Genomic DNA, 23516 nt, shown 5'->3' on the forward strand with positions numbered 1-23516 from the left:
GTGATAACTGGCCAGGTGGAGTCAAAAGGTTAAAATATCATTTGAGATAAACAAGTGAAAACCCAGAACAAGAGAATTAAGTTACTAGTCAGTCTGAGCAGTCAATTGTAAAAAACACTCGAAGTCCAAGACAGAGTCTTGAACAATAAGTTCAAGGGTCCTGAATGGACCTACGTGATACTAGACGAATTTGAGAATCTAGATTGAAATGAAGAGACAGATGAAGTAAATGCAGAACAGATTGACGAAGGGGAAGTGAGGCCTCCTTGAAGTACCACATATTTGAATTCACAAGTAAAGAAAAAGAAAGGAAGAGGAATCTTCTTAGACTAAAATGACTGAAGACAGGGTTGCTGAAAGACCAAAACGAAATTGCACAAAGAAATACTGTAGGGCTTGCATATGTAGCATTTTATTAGTGGTCATAGTATGGCTATTTCTAACAGTAGCAGTCCCTTATCTCATGAGAACAGACAAAAAGAATGACAAACACTAATGAAAAGACAGCTACCATGAAAGATAAGATTAGAAATAGAAGCAGCAGATGATAGATTTACATCACACAGTAACAGATAATGACGTGTCTTTAAATTTATTCACTAAATTGTTGTTCCAATTTGTAGACACAATGGAGATTAGTGATGGTTATGTTTGTATGAAATAACCAGCTTCGGTAGCAGGAGCCGTCACATACCATCATTTACCTTTAACGTATGGTATTTCATGTAGCATACTGACAAGTCTATTCTATAGAACAGGAAAACTTCAATATTATTCAAACTTAGATGTAGTATTTTCAGAAATTCCTACACGAAAGAATATGAATCCAGTGCTTAGTAGTCCAGAGGCACAGTTTATGAGTGAATTTTTCTGAACCATGAAGTCAATAGATATAGTGAAGACACATACGAATAACCCAACATGTTCATTACGTGAAGAGGAGAAAGTGTTTTTGAATTCAGTTGAAGAAAGGAGACCAGATTTCCAGAGAAGCTGCTGAACAGAAAACACATACCATCATGGGCTGAGAAAGAGGGAATATATACAGCTGGCAAAGCACATGCTGCTATGTCCCTAGACTTTGTGAAGACAGGGAAAACATGCCTCCATAGATTAAAGCCAGACTATAACAATGTATTTATTGGTTTCAGTGAGTGTGAACATAACTTCCTAATTCTGGGAGGTTGGGGACTAAAAGGGGGAACTGATCCAGTATTTCCTGGGGTTTGCTGCATGTGTAGAAATAATGCTTATTATAAGCTGGCTGAAAGGTGGTACAGGAGTTGCTACTTTGGAATATTATGTCCGAAGATATATGTAGTAAAAAGAATCACTGGAATCAATGAAAACACTAATGAACTAACATGAAGAAAGAGCTAGTTTTTCAGAAATAATAGCTGACATTTTTGGTGCATTGATACCTTCAGTGGGAGTCATTCTGAATTCGCATAGAATCTGTTAATTGGCAAAAGTAGTTGATCGTCTTTCGACTGATACTGCTGAAGGTTTCTTGATGAATACAGAAATGATTGCAATTAGGTCTATGGTTTTACAAAATCGACTTGATATATTATTGGCAAAGGAAGGCGGAGTCTGAAAATGCTGAAAGTGCAACATTGTTGCACTTACATACCCGATGAAAGCAAAGAAATCAAAGTATATATTAAGAATATTATAAAACTTCAAGAATTGAAACCAATGGAGGTTGACAGTGTATAGGAAAGACTAACAGTATTTCTTCAATAGGGACTTGGTTTACTAATCTTTGGAAAGGTATTATAGGTCAAGTAGTCTTTCCATTATTTGGTATAACAATAGTTTTAACGATAATGATGTGTAAATGCTGCCGAAAAAAGGAAAGGAAGAAAATATGAAGTGAATGGAAAGGGAAAGAAAAGTAAGTATGAAGAGATCCAACTAGAAGAAATGAAAGCAAAATTATACAAGAGAATGAAAGATTTGAAAATTCAAAATTAGGATAAGGATGAAAAGGGTGGAAAAGAAATTGAGACATGCTAAAGTTGCCATCTGATTGGGATGGGTGATTTTGTGATGGCTCAAAAATGCCATCAGAGAGGGGATTGATGGTGCAAGGACTCGTAAAGAAGAGACTTGCTCGGAAGCAACCCTCATTTAACTTCTAACATTGTATTAACTACGCATTGTGTAAAATTAATAAGCACCACATTAAATATAAGAGACCGAGAAGCTTGCTTATGTGTTTACTAATAAATAACTCAAGCGAAATTCTAAAATGGCTGCTAACAGGAAATCTTTATTGCGCATGCGTCAACTGCATCTACGCAGTATGACGAGCTGTTGCTTGGAGGGAAATTCACCCGCATGAGCAGACTATTAAAATGGCGGCTTGAAAGCTCACATGCTTGCCATCTGATTTGCTGAAACTAAACCATGCTATTTTGCTAATGCGGGAAAAGCATTAATAAATAATTGGGATTAGAGTAGAGATAGGTGGTATACAGTGAAACCATTTATTTTTAAAACATTTGTGTTGTATGCAGTATTTATAAAGCGCAGCTATCACCCAACGGGTATCTTGGCACTATAGTACGTGAATCAATCAGTGGAAGGTATTGGGAGTTGATTAAACAGGGTAGCCCCAGAGCTGTCAAGCTCTAGGGAACAAACATGTTTTGATCATGTTTTTCCTGAACTGCAGAAGATCGTGGGACTGTAATTTCCAGAGGGAGGTTATTCCAGAGTTTGGCAGCAGCCGAGCTAAACTCCCTGGCTCTTCGAATTTTGGGAGCCATCACCAAACAAGCAGTGGCGGAACGAAGACACCTTGATGGAGTATACCATGTAAAGGTCTCCTGAAGAGGTTTGGGTCCAAAACCATGAAGGGCCTTGAAGGCCAAGCAGAGACTTGAACTGAACCCTCTGCATTATTGGCAACCAATGAAGCTCTGCAAGGGCCAAGGAGCCTGACGAGCGGCGTGGTTTCATCAGTGCCAATTTGGCCACCAAGGTTTGGACTCTTTGAAGACGTTCAACCAAAAGGTTTGGGGCCTCCAATAGTAGAGCATTACAATAGTCCAACCTGCTGAGGAAAATACTTCCAATGACCAGCGCTCTGGCCTTCTTTGGCAACATTGGGAGTATCTTCCTCAAAGCTCTGATCAGGGAAAAGCAATTCCCCACCACCTTATTTACATGTATTTTCAAAGTTAAATTAGCATCAAGCATAACTCCTAGATTACGTACTGCTTTAGACATAGTTGAAGGCCAAACATTATCAGGAAATGGGGGAGGGACTTTCCCCACAGCACAATATAAGACTTCAGTCTTATCTGAATTAAATTGAAGTGAATTGGCTTATAGCCAATGGCCAGTGTCCTGCATGCAGTCATGAAATGCTACCAGAGGAATTGACTGATTTCCTTCTAGGGAGAAGTAGCCGAGTCATCGGCATAGTTCACCAATTTCACACCATGCGCCTTTATGATTTCAATCAAGGGTCTCAAATATTGAAGAGAATAGGGTTTATCGCCGATCCCTGAGGAACGCCATGATGAATGTTGGAAAACTTAGATTGATACGGCGGGAGGGAGACCACCCGACATCTGCCGGAAAGATAGGAACGGAACCATTCTAGAACCGTCCCTGACACCCCAAACTCTTCCAACCTGGTCAGCAAAATATCATGGTTGCCCGCAGTCGAAGATCGTCTAACACGGTCACTAGAGCAGTCTCAGTTCCATGGCCAGGTCGAAAGCCAAACTGAACATCTAGCCTGGAGTTGGACTCCAGGAACTGAGACAGAGTTTTGCTGACCAGTCGTTCAATGATTTTGATCGGATATGGTCAGAGAAATTGGTCTAGTTACCAGCGCAGGACGGGTCGAGTGTCGCTTTTTTCAAAAGTGGAGTGACCACAGCCCGTTTCCAGCATGCTGGTACTAGTCCAGAAGTTAGAGAACTACTAGTCTTTCTGACTTTATTAGTGTGCATTTGGGCCTCTCGTATGAGTCCAGAGTGTCATATGACCTCCGTGCATGCCTGATGAGATTGAGCCGGAAGAGTGACGATAACTCTTGAACGCGATCCAAGGACACAAAAGTTACATACCCTGGAAACAAGCACTAAAGACCTCTGGATGAATAGATGTTCATGACAAAAATACACAAATGTTTCTAATAAGATGTGAATACGGGTGGGAATAACATTTTTGAATACAAATTATGGGGTTGGATCTTTGAACAATGGAATGATAGACTAAGATGAGGTATAAGCATGGTGTGATGATCACCCCCATTGCCTGTCCAATCAGAGTTAGTATTTTCACGATATTGAAACATTAATGGGTGGTACATGAATATTGAAAGGTATTATAGAGATAGTTCTATTTAGTCAATGAGAGATTTGCTGAATGCTGCAGAGCTCGGGATGCTGTCGGAGTGACTGATGAAGAATCTAATGCAGAACCATCTATTTTAGATTAATTCATTAGAAGACCGCGGACGAATCTCGAGGAGGGAGAGAGTGTCAGAGAGGGGTGCTACGTAAGCGTCGGTGTTAGAGAGGTCAACTATCTTGTCCTGAAGCCGTTGTCACCTGATGTTTCCCAGGGGACCCTTACCTGCCCTTTGGCAAGGGGGTTGGTTTTCACACCATCCTAGGTAACCATTACTTCCATGAATGTGTAGATGTTCTTTTCTCTGTGTCCTCTCCTTTCTGCGCATAAGTCATTGTAAGATATAAAGTATGTGTTTGATGATTGATTATTGAATCTTCCTTCCTATGAGTGACGGAGACTGTACTGTACTTTGAAATTGAGTCTGTGGTTATTTCATTGCAATGAGAGAAATAATTCATGTCATTTCACCATCAAGTAGTTCAACTAATGGTCCGCTGACCAGAGGAAAGAACTTTTTCATCAGTGAAAGATTAGTTGAGAGCAAGAGGTGACTAATCTTGAAATGTTAGGAAATCATAAACTTTGATTCCAGCAGTTTTACCGGACGGAGTGTATGTGTGTTTATGGGCCCAGGTGAGTATATGGTATTAGAGTACCTGTTGCTGGTGAGCCGCTGGATCAAAGGCATCACAGTAAAAGGCTTTTTTAAACACGCATCATAAAACAGGCTTATCAGCACAGTCCAGATGTGTGCCTCATGCTACAAGCATCTAAAAACACCACAGTCCAATGACAAACCTTCTAAAACACCACAACCCTGATGTTTTATTTGAATGTCTCTAAAACCTCCCAATACATGTAGCACAAGCTACCAAGAAACAGTACATTGGATGGCATGTATCTGTAGAGGCACATTTTAAAGCTTTGCCTTTGAAAGCCAACTGACCGGGGCTGTCAAAATCCAGATCGGCTTTCAAACAAAACCCAAATACGTTCTATTTACTGCAGTTAAAAAAAAAAAACACACATTACAAAAACAAAGTGCTCATTACAACAAAACAAAGTGGCAAATATGTTTTCTACAACAAAAACTAAAAGCCTGAAGACACATTACATGTAGTATCCATTTGCGTTCATATATGCTTTATAGACTGCCTTGACGTCTATCATTTTATCACAACAACCACAGAATATTTTAAGACACTCCATGTTTTATGTAATGACATGCTACATTAAGCTTCACTGAAATCAAATAGGGGCCTAGCTGTGCATAAGTCAGTTTGCCATACACAAAATACATGAATACACACAATGTACTAATACAAACGTGAACAATGAACCTGGCATATAAAGGATATGTAACATCTGTATATAGAGAACATGTACAAAATAAACATTGTTAAACGTAATATAAAGCCATACTTATGTTAGTTACATTGAGCATACAGATTTAACAATGTAAATTATTTACCAGCTCACTGTTAGTGGTGGAGTCCATTCTGAATTTGCAGTCTTGTCTCTCTGATCCTCTGGACTATCTTCCGAATAGTGGCAACATTTCAAAAGCCTGTGAAGCTCATTTATTGTTCTGGGGAGTGCCACGTGTTGTGAAGGTCAACAAGTGGTTTTTCATGGGTGATAAAGACACGTGTGGTAACGTCGTACAACTAAATAAAGCCTTACAAATAGACCATTTTTGTCCTGAACCAGCAAACAAAGTAGAAGTAGATTTCCTGTTTTCATACGAAAAGGCCGTTTTTTGTGCTGAACCACGGGTCTTCTCTGTCCTGGAGTTATTGCTTTTTTTTGTAACCAATATATCATCCAGGGCAGCTTAAGGTTAAAAAAGGCCTAAGCTAATTTATTTTTCTTGCACCGTTTAAATGAGCCTTATTTCCTGTATGTGAAAATGAATATCATTTTCTGTTTCTTGAATAGTTAAACACAAAAAAAAAATAAAAAGACCTGACCTCAGTTGTAATTCTTGCAGTTTGAAGGCCTCATTGCTATGCGTGAAAACTGTTCCGTTTTTTTTGCACTGCTACAGAAAACAATGTGGTAATTTTGTCAAGCCACTATAAAAAGCCATAATGCTACTCACATGCAGACAGACACCTCCTCACACACGGCTATGCACAAATTGACCAACGCACAAATGCACGTGCATGCCTGGATGCAAACACAAGTGCAAATACATGCCTGCATGCAGACAAATATTACTGTCCTCCATATTCACATTATTTCATAAAGGCCATTGATCATAATTGGTAAGCACCAATCGTCAGACTCCTAATACAAGTTGTGCCCAGTTCACAAATAAAAAAAATCTTACTCACATATGTTCACACATTTTAAAACATTTGGTCTTCGGAACCATTATGATGAAAGTCGCTAGTTACTACAATTTCATGGTAGGATGGGATTAAAGGTTGGGGGTTTGGGAGTTTGTAGGCTTTGTGGTGGACATTCCTGGTCATAGCGAGCTGTAAAATTATGCGAACCATACCCACTTGAGTTTGATGAGCGGTATCCCACTTTATTACTGGCATAGATACAATCTAGTGCGAATGCACAATAAGTCCTTATCTCTTTATGCTAATATTACTTACATGATTCACCTCCGGTTCAAGTTTTTGATGGCGCTCTATTCTCTAAAACAAAATAAAGATAATAAATTAGGTGCAGAGAATGGCCTGCTGAGAGCTTTAGCTAGGGATATGTAAGCATTTGAAGCAGATGGCAATGATATCTATAGTTTAACATGTTAAAATAATTTCATAAAGCACAGAAGATTGACTCGCATTTTCACCCTTGGGTGCCAATATAAACACTTGATGCTACTTTAACCCTTGCAAAAGTGCATTATCAATAATCACTTTTAGTGCTTTGATGCACATTAAAACAATACCATTAAACCTCGATCCTGTCGTTTTTACATTTTTTCCTATTATCCTTTGCCATGTTAGTCTACATAACCAACAGACTCCTTGGTGACGTGCAATTTCTTTATAATATATGGTGGTTGTGCTTTCTCATGTACACACATTTATCTATAAATAAATATACACTGATTTATCATACACCTTAATATTACAGTGTGGTGGTTGGCACTGGGTAGTTGGATCAGTTTCAACAGAAAGCTTTTTCTGTTTTGCTAATAACTTTGGTGCAGTTTAATAAATCCGCACACAACTTCAAACCCTCCCTCCCCCCTCCCCCAATAAATAATCATCCTAATAAACTCCTTTGTGGAAAGATTTGCACGGATCTGCCATGTGGAGGCCAAGAAGAGGTGCCAAAATATTACTACTCCCAGGTTAATTCCATAGGAAACTTTGCTTTCCGGTACAGAAAAACATCTGAATGGATTTAAACCAAATTTGAAACAAAGTCAGGTCTTTACTTTGAAATAATGTTTTTTTGTGATTTGGTGGAAGCTAAAGTTTACTTACTTATGCCTGCTACCCCACCTAGGGCATAGCACTACAAACAGGACTTGCCAGCCATCTGTCTTGGGCTTTTCTTTGAGCCTGACTCCAGGTGTTACCCATCTCTTTGCAGTCCGCCTCAAGGCCTCAGCACCAGGTGTATCTTGACCTGCTTCTTTTCCTTTTGCCTTGAGAGTTCCAGGTCAAGGCTTGCCTGGAGGTATACGACGCGCACTTGCAGAGGGTGTGACCTATCCAGCCCTAGTGTCTTTTCAGGATTTCTTCACGAGCAGGGAGGTTTGGTGCCACAGGCCATTGTTGCTAATGGGGTATGGTCAGCAGATTTGAAGGATTTTCCTCAGACAGGTGTTGAAGGTCTGGACTTTGTTGTTCTCCAAATTGTGGCTCCATACAGAAGGACTGATTACACATTGGTGTTAAAAAGCAGAGTTGGGTCCTTGGAGCTTCACAGCTTTAGATGAACGAAGGCAGCGCTGGTTTTTCTGATTCTTTCCTTGACGCAAGAGTCTGTGCTACCCTGCTCGTTTAGTGAATGTATGCAATACCCAGAATTCCCCATCTTGGGGAAGTCTGTGCACAGCCATCCACATTAAACATGCTATTGTACTAATGCACGAGTGGTAAATGGAAAGTTTGTAGTATTGTCTGCTATTACAGAAATTATCAATTTAACTTTTTAGCTTTAACTATACAGGTGTTGTCTATGTCAAGGCCCATTGCAACTAGCACAGGCATTAGGAATGTTACCTTTAGAAGTTGCTTCTAAATACATATTGAGGAAGCCAATATTATTGTTTCCCCTTGAGCTAGCGGTATCTTAAAATTGCTGCTTGCACAGCTATCAGAATTTGCTCTACTCCTCAGCAGCTTGACTTGCATGAATTGTAGGTTGTTTATTCTTCATTGCACAACCTCAAGCACTAAGGACAACCCTACTTAAGGCTTTATTTATTATTTGTCAGATATTTTATTCCCAAAATGTCTGCCTGTAGATCATGCAAAACAGCAGCGTAAACATCCATTCAATTATTTTCTGAAAAAGTAGGTGTTACCAAATCCTAACCGTTTTAAATGCGTTGCATAGTCTAGGCAGATACACACCTTACAACAACCTAATCTCTTAAGAGACTTGTAATTTTCATAATGTATTAAAAGGCTGTAAGGTGGCATGTTTCTGTAGAGAAGAAATACAGACACCCATTTCTTGATATCAGTATTGGAATTTCAAAAATATAAAAGGAAAGGCAATCTGATTTTCCAAAGCACATTTGCTATCAGAATTTGGATTAAAAAAGAGTCACTATCCTAGATGCCCTCTCTAAATACTTAGTTAAGTATTGGTCAGTCAAATCAATATTGTCATACAGGACAGTACTTCATGATCATCCTGTTGGCATACCAAACTGGATACTACTAAATCAAAAGGCGGTAAAATATTGCGGTTCAGGCACAACCTACTGATGGAAAAAATACTTGCTATGTCTAAAGCCGCCAAGCTTGCAATGAGCCCCAGAACATGGGCTTTTTGTACCAGATAAGAGTGAGCCGGATTTATATAGTGCAATACTAAACAGTACGAGTTTTCTGGTTCAACCACTGGAAAGAGGTTTCATTGTCAAGTGACAGAGTACTTTTACTCACTAATGTAACTGTCAGGGTAGCTTTTATATCACTCTTAGCTTCTAGCATTAGTGAGTTTTGGGTCTGAACCTTCAGTTTACTCCAAGAGGAACCACATTCAAGTTTGAATCTTACAGTCAGTCAAATAGAACTTTATTTTGGCAGCAGCCATAAAAGAATACAATAAATAAATCATACGAGATATAAAAACAACTCCATGGTACCAAAACAATCACAGTTAGCAGATTACGTAAGTTTGAAATTACCCAGGAGATTCTTAAAAATTCCATATAAACAAGCACAATTGCCAAAGGGCTCATATTCCAATGTGCTCCAATATACAAACACATAATTGGGGTAACAGCCCTTCTTTTTGCATACATCAGTCCTATAAAATTGGCCACTGCTGAAGCAAAGAAAGAGGAAGATCGGCTCTTAAAACCCTTAATGCTGCAGTGACTTGAGGTGCCCAACTGCCTACAGACAGGTGCAGTCCTAGAAGAGCGAGCCTTGGCACATGCAGGACATACAAAAAGGCATGTGGTATGGACTCAGATTGGCCTTTGCAAAAGGGACAATCCTCCGAGGCTGCACCCACCCACCTTGCTGTGAACTTAACAGGGAGTGACCCCACTCTAAACAGGTGATATAACTTCCTGTCTAGAGGAAGTGAGATCAAGTCCCCAGTATCGCTCCGGACCATATGAGGACTTAAATTATAAGACGTTCCTGTCAGGGTGGAACCCCTCACCTTATATTCCTCCCTCTGAAATGTGAAAGCCCAATAGGGTTTGGTCAACGCACCCTTTAAAGGAATTTTGTCTATAGTAGTAGGAGGAGGCCAGAGACCACCCAACCCCAGAGAGGTCAATAGCTCTTTGATTAGAGACAGCCATGCGATATTAGACCCATCAGCCTTGATTATCTCTTCTAGGGTAGCTGCATTGTGCACCAAGTCCAAGGTCACCCAAATTCTCTGCCAATAAAGCAGAAAATGCAATAGTGCCTTAAGGGCTACCTTTATTAGATCCATGAACAGAGGGGAAATGGGGGTTACAGCAGGGCGCTGAAAGGGAGTGATGTTAAAGATCTTAAAAGTTTGTTTTCGGGGGCGTGGCTTGCGACCACCGAAGATGGCCGCGCACTAACAGAGCTGCGCTAGCAGCCAGCTCATAAACACCCGAACTCCGACATCATCCTGACCGCAAGCGGGTCCCAGTGGCATCCGAAGCCGTCGGGAGGCGGCGCGACCCGCTGCGGTTTCAAAGCGGCACCTGGGGGCTCCTCGGCGCTTGTCTGTCGCGGCCCGGCCGGCCGCGCAGTGCATCAAAATGGCGCCTGCCAGTTAGAGCTGACAGTAGCGGGCTGTGCAGTAGGCGTCCCCCAGGTCTCCCGCGGGGTGTACAGCAGCGGCAGACAGCAGGGGACACGTGGTCCTGGCGGAGAGTTGTTTGGTGCGCCCGGCCGACATCGGAGTTGCGAGACAGCCCCCCTCCCCTGGTTAATGTGCATCTTCTATGCAAGACGGCGGTAGAGGAAGCCTGCATACCAGACACCAGTGGCTCCCCCCGTGGCAGCTGGGGAGCCTAAACCTGAAGGCTACATAGGGGCGAGATCCCTGGGGAGTCTGCACTAGAGGGCTGTGAGCAGGACGGACGGCGAGCGGTGGCTGGAGTGGTGGACCTGGCGGCTTCCCCGAGTCCCCTGGATCCGGGGCATGGATTGAGGGCAGTGGCCCGGGCGAGATCGAGAACGCCAGGTCGGACCCCACAGTGAGAGGGCCGCGGAGGCCCCCGACCGGGCACCTTCCAGAACAGGAGCACGAGACAACCGGTGTGAGGCGGCTGGGGTGGTGGCGAGGGCCCCCTGCGGTCTCGGGTGGGTCCGAGTGGGCCTGCGGTGGTAGAATTTTCCAGAGCACGCAGCCACTGACTGATTCACGCCCCATTCTCGGGCGTTTGAGGGGCTTGTGTGACACCCACGACCGCACACTGGAGCGGCCGGCCGTTCCAGTATGGGCCGCACGAGACCGCCTGGGCAAGGCCAGTCTAATCATATTGATAAATACACGGTGGCCGTGGGCAGGGAGCATGGAACCCCCGGTGGCAGTCCTCAAAGGGAACCAGTAGACACCGACCCAGACCCGTCGCTCAGGGACATCATGGGTGCGATCAGAGACCTGCGGGGCACCTTGGAACCCAAGCTGGACTCCGTGACGGAGGAGGTCAACCTCCTGCGGGCCGACTTTCGTAAGATGTCCGAAAAGGTTACGGCGGCGGAAACCGGGATAGGCAGTCTTCAATCCAAAACGAAGAGACTGGAAGACCAAGTGGCCGCTTTAACGAGAAATCAGTCCGACATTCAGGCCCGGATGGAGGACCAGGAAGGTCAAGCACGGCGGAACATCCGCATAGTGGGGGTTCCGGAAGGAATGGAGGGGCAATCCACGGACTGGTTCGTTGAGGACTTCATCCTTAATCATCTGAAACCAAAACGACTCAAATTTTTTCTCTGTTGAACGGGCCCATCGAGCACTTGGAGGCAAGCCTAAACCAGGGGCCCCGCCACGCACAATCATCGCCCGGATCCTGAACTATAGGGACCGAGATGCCATTCTGCAGGCGTCTAGGGTGGCTGGGAATCTTCAGCTGGATAACGCCACCATCCGTTTCTTCCCTGACTTCACGCTCCACGTTCAGCGCCTCCGCCGGTCCTTTGAATGTGTGAAGAGAGCTCTCCAGGAGCAAGGTGTATAGTATATGATTCTCTTTCCTGCTCGTCTCAAGATCCTAGACGACCAGATGTCGATGATGGGTAATCAGACACGTATTACAGTTTGGACGTCAATGGGTTGGGAAACAAAATAAAGCGGACGTTAGTGCTCCAATATCTGAAACGACACTCGCCGGATGTCGTCCTGCTTCAGGAGACGCACCTGCGAGGCAATAGATGCAGGGCCGTCGACAGGTTTGGGTATAAAATGGTGGCCCACTCGGGGTTCACGTCGGGGTCCAGAGGTGTGGGCATCTTAATCCACAACGCCCTGCCCCTAATAATATCGGGCACCTGGGTAGATGACTTGGGGTGTTTGGTCGCAGTGGCAGGCAGGTGGGAGGGACGAACCATAGTACTGGAATCCTGCTACGTCCCGCCTGGACTTCACTCATCAACATACACACGGCTGGGTTCTTTCCTGACTGGCCTCCCATGGGGTACCCTCCTGCTGGGTGGGGACACCAACGCCGTAATGGACGCTAACTTGGACCGATCGAGCGAGGGGCGGGGTCCCGGGGGAGAGTATGGGTTGAGGGACTTCATCTCTTCGTTGGGGCTCAGTGACCTATGGTGTACGCATCACCCCACACGACAATACACATTCTTTTCGGCTAGACATGGGTCCTTCTCCCGGCTGGACCACTTTTTCACGAATACCGCCCAGCTGGGCGACTTTGTGGAGCCCCGCATCCTAGCCCGGGGAATTTCCGACCATTCACCGGTGGGGTGATGATTAAAGGGCCACTGATTAACAGGGCCTCCTTTCCGAGGGTGGACCCGTGGCGCGTCCGAGATGATACTATCAGTGCTCGGCTCCGCAAGGGCTCCCAGCTGTATTTGGAGGAAAATAAGGGGTCGGTGGAGTCTTGCATCACGCTCTGGGAGGCCTTCAAAACCGTTCTAAGGGGACAGGCCCAGGCTCCGATAGGGGCAAAAAAGAAAGAAGAGTCCCTGCAGGCCACCCGGCTGGAGGGGGAGATTGAGGAGATGGAGAGGGAGAGGGAGGCCGGTGCATCGCCTGCGCTGGATGCCAGTCAACAGTTGGCTCTCAAACACAAGGAGCTCCGAGCCCTAGCGGAGGGTGAGGCGCGAGCCTACTCTATCGCAACCCAGCATAGAATCTACGATGTGGGGGATAAGGCTCTCAAGCTGTTGGCTTGGCTTGAGCGAAGAGATAGGCAGCGCTCATGGGTAGCAGAGGTGCGCAACCCTGCAGGCTCACTGGTCTCCAAGAGTGCAGAGATAGCAAAGGCCTTTGCATCCTATTACAAAGGGGTATAAACCCCGGTTTGCACCCGCACTGAACAGGAGTGCGCGCAATTCTTGCAGGACTTTGCGCTCCCCACTTTGTCGACTGGAGGCAGACTTTACGGGGGAAGAAATAGGAAAGGCCCTCAATTCCCTCCAGTCTGAGAAGGCGCAGGGACCCAATGGCCTCCCGGTGGAGCTTTTCAAGCAACAGTCCAATATTATCATAGACCCGCTCCTCCGGATGTACCTTGAGGCGCGAGAGGTGGGCAGGCTTCCGCCTGACCAAAGAGGCCACGATTGTCGTGATCCACAAAGCGGGCGAATCAGCCGATCTTTGCTCGTCCTACCGCCCGATCTCACTCATTTATGTAGAACCTAAGGTATTGGCTAAGGCCCTGGCAGATAGGCTGCCATCGGTTCTGCCAGATTTGGTGCACGTGGAGCAGTCCGGTTTCATGCCCCGTAGGAGCATCTGACAACTTACGTCGCCTCTTTGGAGTGCTATATATGACAGAGGAGGTGGGGGCCACCCAGACAGCATTGATGGCGCTGGACGCCTCAATGGCTTTTGATAGTATCGAACGGCCCTATCTGTTTATGGTGCTCCGCAGAATAGGATTCGGTCCCGTATTCCGTAGTTGGGCTCGGCTCTTGTACGAACAACCAATGGCGAGGGTGAGAGTGAACGGGGCGGTGTCTAGAGCCTTTCCGCTACGAAGGGGCACCAGGCAGGGGTGTCCTCTAACCCCCCTCCTTTTCGCATTAGCCCTGGAACCGCTGGCACACTGGATCAGGAGGAATATGTCGTTCTGGGGCCTGGCATTGAGTGATGAGTGGGAGGAGCGCATTTCTCTACACGCAGATGACATTGTGTTATACATGGCCAGGCCCTACCACTCGATCGCACAGGCGCTACACCTCTTTGATTTGTTCGGTAGCTATTCGGGCTACACGATCAATTGGGGAAAGTCAGCGATTTTCCCGCTCTCAGGCCCTCCACCGAGAGTCCCGACTCGGTGTCCCGCTTCAGTCGCCGTAGACTGATTCAAATATCTGGGACTCTACATTACATGGGACAGGGCCGAGTTCTTTGCCAGGAACCTGGAACCCCAACTATCGAGTCTTAAAACTGACGTGCACCACTGGAGGTCGCTGCCTCTCTTCCTGATGGGTCGGGCGGCAATGTTTAAAATGCTTGCATTGCTGCGCTTGCACTACATCCTGCAAAACACGCCATACCAGATACCAGCGGGGGTGTTTAAGAAGATAGCGCAGGATCTACGGGTCCTGCTCTGGGATGGTGGCAGTCCCAGGATATCGTTGCCCAAGCTGACGAGGGGGGTCTTTGATGGGGGGGCTGGCCCTTCCGGACATCAGGCTCTATTACTACGCCTCCCAGTTACAGGTGGGTCTACGTGGATCGGTCAGAACCGGCCTACAGAGTGGACCGATGGGTAATGCAGAACGGTAATTGCGAGCCCGTTGTATGCCCGTAAACAGGGTAGGGATTGGCCGTCACACACCAGAGTGGTGATTCAATGTTGGAGGGAGGCCAATAAATATTTGGGGTGGTCGGACTCCTTGAGGGGAAGAACCCCTCTATGGCACGGGGACCAGCTGTTGGATGTGACTCGTTTGACAGGGTTTCGGGGCTGGAAACTCATAAGAATCGAATACCTGGGGGACGTCTGGAATGGAGACGCTCAGCTGTCTTTTTCCTACCTTTGAAAAAAGAATATGATCTACATGACTCCCAACACTACCACTACCACTACCTACGCCTCACCCACGCCCTGCGGACTCACATAAGGTGCGGCATGACCATCCCAGAGTACTCCCCTCTGGAGGATACGCTGCTCCTGGACCAGATAGCAGGAAAACACACCTCTACAATATACCGCAAACTCCTCAATAACATGACTGACCCCCTGGTGACATTGCGGGAGAGATGGGTGGGGGACATAGGTGAACTGGATGACGAAGACTGGCAGCATGCCCTACAGAGCCCAAGGGAGATTGCAATCCGTTGTAGGTTCTGGTTAGTACAGCTTAAGATTTCTGCACAGAGTATATTACCCCCGCACCCCTGGGGGAGGAGCCGATCGGCCCTTTGTGTACGGGGATGTGGGGAGGAGAGCACCTTCTATCACACCCTATGGGAGTTCCCGCAGATAGTCTCGTTTTGGACCAAGGTAGTTGACGTAATGACGGCAGTGGTGGGCTCAGGGGTCCCACTGGAGCCCCGATGGCTGCTATTAATGATTAGGAGCGACTCGGACTGGACTAGACACAAGGAGATTTAGCTGGCCCTGGCGGCGGGGTAGTGAAGAGGAATATCGCGAGGGACTGGGGCTCATGGACCCTGCCCCAATGGGACCAATGGGTACAGGACATAGTTTCTTCGGCCCTTTGGCACCAGTCTATCTACAAAAGCAGAGGTTGCACCAAAAAATGGCGTAAGGTATGGGGGCCATGGCGGAAATACAGGCAGACTGGGGGGATGGGGGGGGGGGGGGGGGGGAGGACTAGGACCCTAACGGCTATTATTTGTCTCATTTGTGTCCTTGAAGGTCAGTCATTGTTCAGAGGATGGGTAATTCACCGCATGTATCATGCTAAATGTCCTGTATTGTTTGATGGTCTGAGCAAAGTTAATAAAAAGAATTAAAAACAAAAAAAAAAAAAAGAGTTTGTTTTCGGATTTCTCCAGATCAGCAATGTCCCTGAGGCTCCATAGCTCGGCGCCATATAAAGCTGCTTCTAGTGCATGGACTTCATAAACTTAGTGCTAGAGCAATAGGCTTTTGGTCGGAAGTACGATGTTCTTTTAAAATTGCACTAACTACCCGTTTGTATTTTATGGTTGCCGTGTTGATATGTGGGTGCCATGATAAATTGGACAAAAGTTTGATTCTAAGATACGTAAAGGAATCTACTCTAAAACCTCAGCCCAAACGCTAGATTTCCCTTGTATTTTTTGTGATGATTAAATGCCATTAATTTAGTTTTGGCTACATTAATCTCAAGACCTCGTTCTGCACAAGACACTAAAGCTGGTTAATAGTTTTTGCAGACCACTCGGTTTTCGAAAATAATGAAGTGTCAGCTATAGAAAGGTCATCGGCTGCTACCACAGAGATGATGTGAAAGGCTATTTAAATATAGAATAAACAGGGTAGGGGCCAATACGCATCCTTGGCGGATGCCATTCATCACCAGAATCTCAGTCAATTGGCCTTGTGAACCCCATTGCACCCGGGCAAAGTTTGTCATTCAACCCTAGTCACTACCGAAGACACCGTTTTGACCATGAAAAGCATCCACTCAGGAGCCCTCATGGACCTCTACCACACATTTTCCACAGAGACGCCACTGTCCCAGAACTACAACACACCATCACTGCCACCTTCGAGAACGGTATCTTTCCCAATTATTGGAAACGCGCAGGAGTCCGACCCTCTGCTGAAGAAGCCCTCAGCTGATCCCACGGACCTCAAGAATTACTGGCCCATCGCTCTCCTCCCATTCGCAGACAAAGTCACAGAGAAGACCGTCAACTAACAAAATTCATCGAAGAAAACTCCATCCTTGACCCCTCTCAACCTGGATTCAACAGTAACCATAGCACAGAAACCACCCTACTCGCTGCCACAGACTACATCCGCACCCTCCTCTACCAAGGACACAGCGGCCCTGATCCTACTAGACCTCTCAGCAGTAGTCGACAGTCTGCCACCGTACACTCACCGCTAGACTCCTCAACGTCAGCATACAAGGAATGGCCCTCGACTGGATCTGCTCATTCCTCACCGACAGAACCCAAAGAATCAGACCACCTCCCTTCCTCTCCAAACCCACTGAAATCAACTGCAGGGTACCCCAAGGGTCATCGCTCATTCCCATGCTCTTCAACATCTACATGGGCCCCCCCCCCCTTTGCTGCCATCATTGGACAGCACAGACTCCGCATAGTATCCTGTGCGGACAGCCAGCTCATACTCTCCCTCACTAAGGACCCCACCACCACCAGACTCAATTTCCAGGAAGGAAGGACGTTGCATCCTGGATGAGCAGCAGCTGCCTGAAGCTCAACTCTGTGAAAACACAGGTCCTTGCCCTCCGACCTTCCCTCTCTGCATGGGCCAACACCTGGTGGGACAACACTTGGTGGCCCACCGCCCTCAACAGCCCTCCCACCCCCAGTGACCACACCCAGAACCTCAGCATCATACTCTACTCCTCCGTCTCCATGACCCGACAGGTCAACGCAGTCACCTCCAGCTGCTTCAACACCCTCCACATCCTCCAAAAGACCTTCAAATGGATCCCCCCGAATAAGAGACAGTCACCCACGAACTCATAACCAGCAGACTACTACGGAAACACCTTCTACGCCAGGATCAACAAGTCTCTGCTCCACAAACTCCAGAACATTCAGAAGACCGCAGCCAGACTCATACTCTGCAGCCCTCGACACAAACACATCACCCAACACCTGTGGAACCTCCACTGGCTCCCCATTGAGAAGAGTCACTCTTAAAGTACTTACCCACGCCGGCAGATGCCTCCACAACACCTTTCCCCAATACCTCAACGAAATAATCTCCTTCCACCTACCCCAAAGACACCTCCGATCCGCCAACCTAGCCCTCGCCAAAACCCAGCGCATCCACAGAGCCAAAACAGGTGGAAGATCATTCTCCTACATTGCTGCCAAGACCTGGAACAAGCTCCCTATCGACATCAGACACGCCCCCTCCCTGAAAATCTTCAGGAAGACACTTATGATCTGGCTCTTCGACTGAATGCGCACCCCCTTATCGCCCCCCCCAGTGCCTTGAGACCCTCACGGGTGAGTAGTGTGCTTAAAATTCCCCTGATTGATGCAATGGAATGAACAAGGACAATATATCAAGAGGCACTCTAGACTCCAAGGACCAGCGATAAGCTTGCGCGTGGGACCAAATCAAAGGTGGATTTAAGATAGACAAAGGCAACACATAGGTTGGCCTTGCCGATCAATAAAGTCTTACAATTTATTGTAGCAATTCATAAAACCTTGTCTATGGTTGATGTTTTGTCACAGAAACCGGCCTGCAATAGGCTCACATGGTCAGTTCCCACGATCTAATACTGGATTTTCACTAGGGCCATACGGCTGAAGCCTAATGGGCCAATAGTTGTCTGGAAAGCTCTTGTCACCCTTCTTGTACACAGGGACTACCTCTGCTCCCTGCCATGATTCAGGAATGGGAGCACCCATTGCGATAGCATTTGCGAGGATTAGTACATATTCAGGCCAGACCTCTAAATGGATGAATATATCTAATGTGAGACTATGTAGGCCTGCAGTCCTACGTTTGGTGAAGCTGGTCTAGGAATGAATGACATCCTCTAGAGGAAAGGGTGGCGTGTTAAAAACCACAAAAGGGACGTTCAAAGATCCCTCAATTGGAGCTACAATGCTATCTTTGTATAGGGCCGAGAAGTGGTGAAACCAGTCATTAGATGAAACCGGTTTCTGGGGTTCAAAGCCTGTTTTATTCTCCCCTCTGGCCAACTTCCAGAAGTGTAAATGATCTTTGAATGTACACGTCTACTAGGTCGCACCATGTCTTCTTGTCTCACTCTTTCTTGGCGCTATTTATACTCTGCTTGTAAGCCTTTCTAGTAGCCAAAATCAGGGGAGTATTTTCTGCCTTTATAACCTCGGCTAAAGAACACCTTCCCTCCCTACAGAACATTAGACCAGCTATTACTTGTGGTAGAAGACTTCTACTAATAGCAGGGAAGATTAAAATATGCTGCTAACCTCTCAAAATGTTTTATGTAGCTCACTAATCTCCAATATATTCTTGTACAATTTCCTACAGTCCCTCAGCTTAGGCTAAATCGCTAAAGTCATTCCTGATATTTAGCAAAAGTTCAGGTTTCTCTGCCCCCTGTTGCCAATTGAGGCTGCCTTTGTCAGATGTGAGCTCAATGTCACTTGTGTGAGTAAGGTTGGAAGGATCAACCACAAACTTCCTGAAAAGATTAGAAATAAGACAAAGGATTGTGGTCGCTCTCGGATTTTCATATCTTCGACTAGACGTCATAGCCTTAAGTCTACAAATATGTAATCAATGCAGCTTTTGGACACTATTGTTAAAAGTGCAAGCCTCCTTGCGATCTGATTTAGCCTGCCCATTAGTGGTCATGACTCAATTTGATTGCAAGGGCTTTAAATTGGACAGCAGCCTGTGTACACTTTTCACTGGGGCGAGTTCCAGCTGGGAAAATCGCCCATAGTTCGTCGTCCTCTATTGTGATTACAATATCATCTTTATCTAAGGGCTCAAATGTAGTATTGAAGTCCAAGAATAAAATGTGCGCCTAAGTGATACTTATCCAAGACGACCTCAAGGGATTGGATTGTTGGCGAGGCGATCCCTCCCTTTCACTCCAATCAGTGAGCTGCAATTTTGCTTTAAACACAGCTACATTCCAAGAAATAACTGAAGTGAAAGGTGGTAGGAAATTCACACAAGACGTTGCAGGAAGGTTTATTGATACCCTCTGTAGCATTAACTAGACCCTGCTTATTTCTTACCTGGGAAGGACTAGAGTTCTCAAAAGATGGTTGGATGGATACAGTACTAAGATTTGACATCTTCAAGTGAAGATGCCACACTGTCTACATGAGAAGGGCTCTCCAAGTCTGTCCTATGTACGTTTGAGCCCCTCAGTACGACGTTATCAGATGAGAATGTTGAGACTGCGCAGTAAGTGGAAAGCTGGCGTTAATCAGATGGATGCCATGCATGGTACAATCTCTGAAGGAGGGTGCAGTGGTCAGAGTATGCAAGTCTTTGCGCAAGGGAAAACACCATAGCCTTTAGTTAAAATTGGTGCCTAAAGATGGCACCAGGACCAACCCAAGTCAATCATTGCTATCCAGCCCTGACGTGGCTAATAACCGATCAACTAGATTCCCCTGTACATAAGGCCTGCTGTGCCCTGATGGAGCAAGGTTTCGTATTTAAGAAACTTGCTTGTATGAAATCCTCTCAAACATGTAACAACATAACCAACAAGTCTTGTAATACTAATATTGCATTACATACAAACATATTGTATCTAGGGGACGCTTGCTTATGTGTATTACTAACAAATAACCAGAGTGTCTAAAACTGGTCGCAAAAAACGCGGAAAAGTCTTTACACATGCGTTTACTGCATCTACGTAGTAGGAGTTTTCGCTTGGTGGGAAAACTTTGCAGCTGCACAATAGCTTTAAATATGGCCGCTTGAAACTCACATAATGCACATCGCTTAAACTAAAACCTATAAGTTCTACTAAGCACTAACGCGAAAGATTAAGATAAGTAAATGGGGATAGAGTAGAGAAGTGGTATACAGTGAAATCATTTGTCGCATTATAACGTGTCTTTCTGACTTTATTATTTCATATTTGGGCCTCGGCGGGTGACTGAAATCCTTACCCCACCTGATCTGCGCACATGCGCATAGAAACATGCCGGAAACTATGATGGCACACTTGAATCACAGCCAAGGCCACATTGGGCGAAAACGCCTGGGAAAGCAAACGAATGAACCGGACGAGAGCAACAATTTTGAATAAAATGTATAACTTGCATTGATCAGAATGTGAAATGCGGGTGGGAATAAAGCAATGGGAAAGTAAATTAAGGGGCGGAAACACAGAACAAATATGACTTAATATGGTGTGATTAACGCACCTCTTCGCCCTGACCAATCAGAATAAGGGAAAACACGAATATTGAAACTTTTGGGGGTAGTACACGAATACAGAATAGTATAATTGAGGTAAGTTAGCTAGAGACTTTGTCAGATCGGTCATTCCAACTAGTCACCGACACCACGTATGCTGCTACAGATTTTGTCCAAGACACTGTCTTAGACCCTGCTGCTACTAGAAACTCTGCTTGAGAAGGAGATACTGATTGATAATCTAAATCAGCTAGAAGGGGATTCCGGAAGAGTGTCACCCGAGGAGAGTAGTACCAGAGAGGGGAGCGACGCTGCCGTTGCACTTAGAAGAGGTCACCTTCCCAGATCTGAATCTGCCCAATCCTCAATCTGCATCCTGTCCTGGCAGATTCCTTCTGACCTATCTTCAAAGAGTTGGGTTCATCACCACCTTGGGTAAATATAATTCTGCGAAAACTGTCATTGCACCGGTTCTCTTTTTCCAGGTACCGTTTTCATTGATCATTACTATGACATTGCTATATTTAACTTTAATTTGCTTCTTGGAAGAATGTGTTTAAACTAATTGATTCAGACTCACAAAATTATTGATTTAGATAAAGATTTTGAAACTTTTGAGTTTGTGGTTATTTTAAGTTTAAAGTTAAAATGTCATTTTCTACCTTAAACTATCTCAGCAACCCGATTCATTGAGTAAAGGAATTATTAAGGAGATCAAATTAGTAAGACTTGGTAAAGGTGAAAATCAAATTACAGGTAAAACTCAAAATTGATGACAGCAGGGTTTACTAGCACATCTGTGTGAATGTTTTGGGCCCAGGTGAGTATTAGGTATGTGTGTGTAACCAGAGTTGGTAACCCTTTGCTCACCGTTTTCCTTTGGTAGCAGAGGCATGGTTAGGTTCTAGTTAGGTAGAAAATATTGTGGATTTAATTATTTGATTTATGCACTAACGACCGCTATTCGTTAATTGTTATGTATTGTTTCATGTCGTCTGGAAATTCCCGGGAATATTGAATAGTGGATGGCTAATGGAAGCCATACTGCAGTGAGGTTACTGTCTGGATCAGGAAAGTGCTGAAAGTTATGCAGGACTAGGAGCACTGGTTTAGGGACTATTTTTCTTTTGTGTAAAAGTGAGAGTAATTGGTAGCAAAGGTGTCCGCTGGTGAAACTTGGACTTATATCACCTAGAAAGGGTAAAACTGAAGGAGTAGCAGGTTCTCTGATGCTTGTGTGAAGAGTAAGCGGAAGGGTTTACTCGCAGTGTGTGAAGAGTAAGCGGAAGGGTTTGCTCGCAGTAAAGTGGTTGACTATTCTTTGAATTTAGAGGATCAGACACAGTAGTGAATGTTTCTATGTTGTTGATTAATGAAATATTGCATGTAAAATTGTGAGAAAATAAGTTTTCGTATTACCTTGTAAAGGAGGGGTCAGTTGCGGGTGCTGCACTAACGTCACAAAGAGCTGCGCTGGGATTAGTTGAAACAGCGGATGTGTGACTGAGGCGAGAATTGTGAAGGAGGGGTCAGTGGTGAGGAGTGATACTGACATCACTGAGAGCCACCCTAGTATTGGCAAAACGCACAGTGAAAAACTAACTTTGATTGGTTGCAAGACGAGAAGTCGCTATACTATTGGAGGAGTGTATTAAGAAAAAACGGACATTTGAAATCGCTGTAAACACAGAAATCTCAAAAATAATAGATAGTGGATTTTTCATGTACAATCATACATTAATAGGGAAACGCCGAGACAAATCTCGATGGAAGAGACAATACACAATACCTCCTGCGGAGGGAAATACATTGGATAAACTTTGAGTTCAGTTCATCCAACAGGACTCAATGATCGTTTTGACTTAAGTTGTTTTCTGTGACCTCATAATAATTTCCTTTCAAAGTGTTTTGAACCTGTTAAAATCTAGATGCTATATGTTTTACCAACAGGAAAGGACAGACCATTTATATTCTTTTCTCCATGCATAACCGCTGACTCAAATACCGAATCATGATACTTACCCCATAGTATTTATGGTTTATGTCTCAATCTCAAATTTTAAACTTGTAACACCAGAGAGTAACATGGCATTCAGAATTTTTTGCAGTAGGGAAGGATACTTTATTTGCAACATCGCTTTCATGTACAAACCCTGACGATGTATCACGTGTTATACAGGAGTACTGAATTTTGTCATTTTTTGTCACTGTGTAGGATCTCGGGCGTATGTTTTAGTTATTAATCTCAATTCGTATATTTTTTTTTTTTTTTTTTTTGAAAACCTTTATTTCAAAATTCAGGACACAGCTA

General features: G+C 45.0%; 1 protein-coding gene across 6 annotated transcripts in view; it reads right to left on the reverse strand.

Annotated features, from left to right (window-relative positions):
- CAPRIN2 (caprin family member 2) overlaps positions 1–23516 on the reverse strand; it is a 699936-nt gene that overhangs the window by 462239 nt on the left and 214181 nt on the right. For 4 of the 6 annotated variants that reach the window (XM_085652360.1, XM_085652358.1, XM_085652357.1 and 1 more), the window contains exon 10: positions 6987–7028. The exons of the other annotated variants lie outside the window; for them this stretch is intronic. In XM_085652360.1, coding sequence (XP_085508486.1) covers positions 6987–7028 — 42 coding nt within the window. The remainder of the gene's footprint in view (positions 1–6986; positions 7029–23516) is intronic. 6 annotated transcript variants of the gene reach the window in all.

This window comes from Triturus cristatus, chromosome 4_1 (genome assembly GCF_964204655.1).
Source record: "Triturus cristatus chromosome 4_1, aTriCri1.1, whole genome shotgun sequence".
NCBI lineage: Eukaryota > Metazoa > Chordata > Amphibia > Caudata > Salamandridae > Triturus > Triturus cristatus.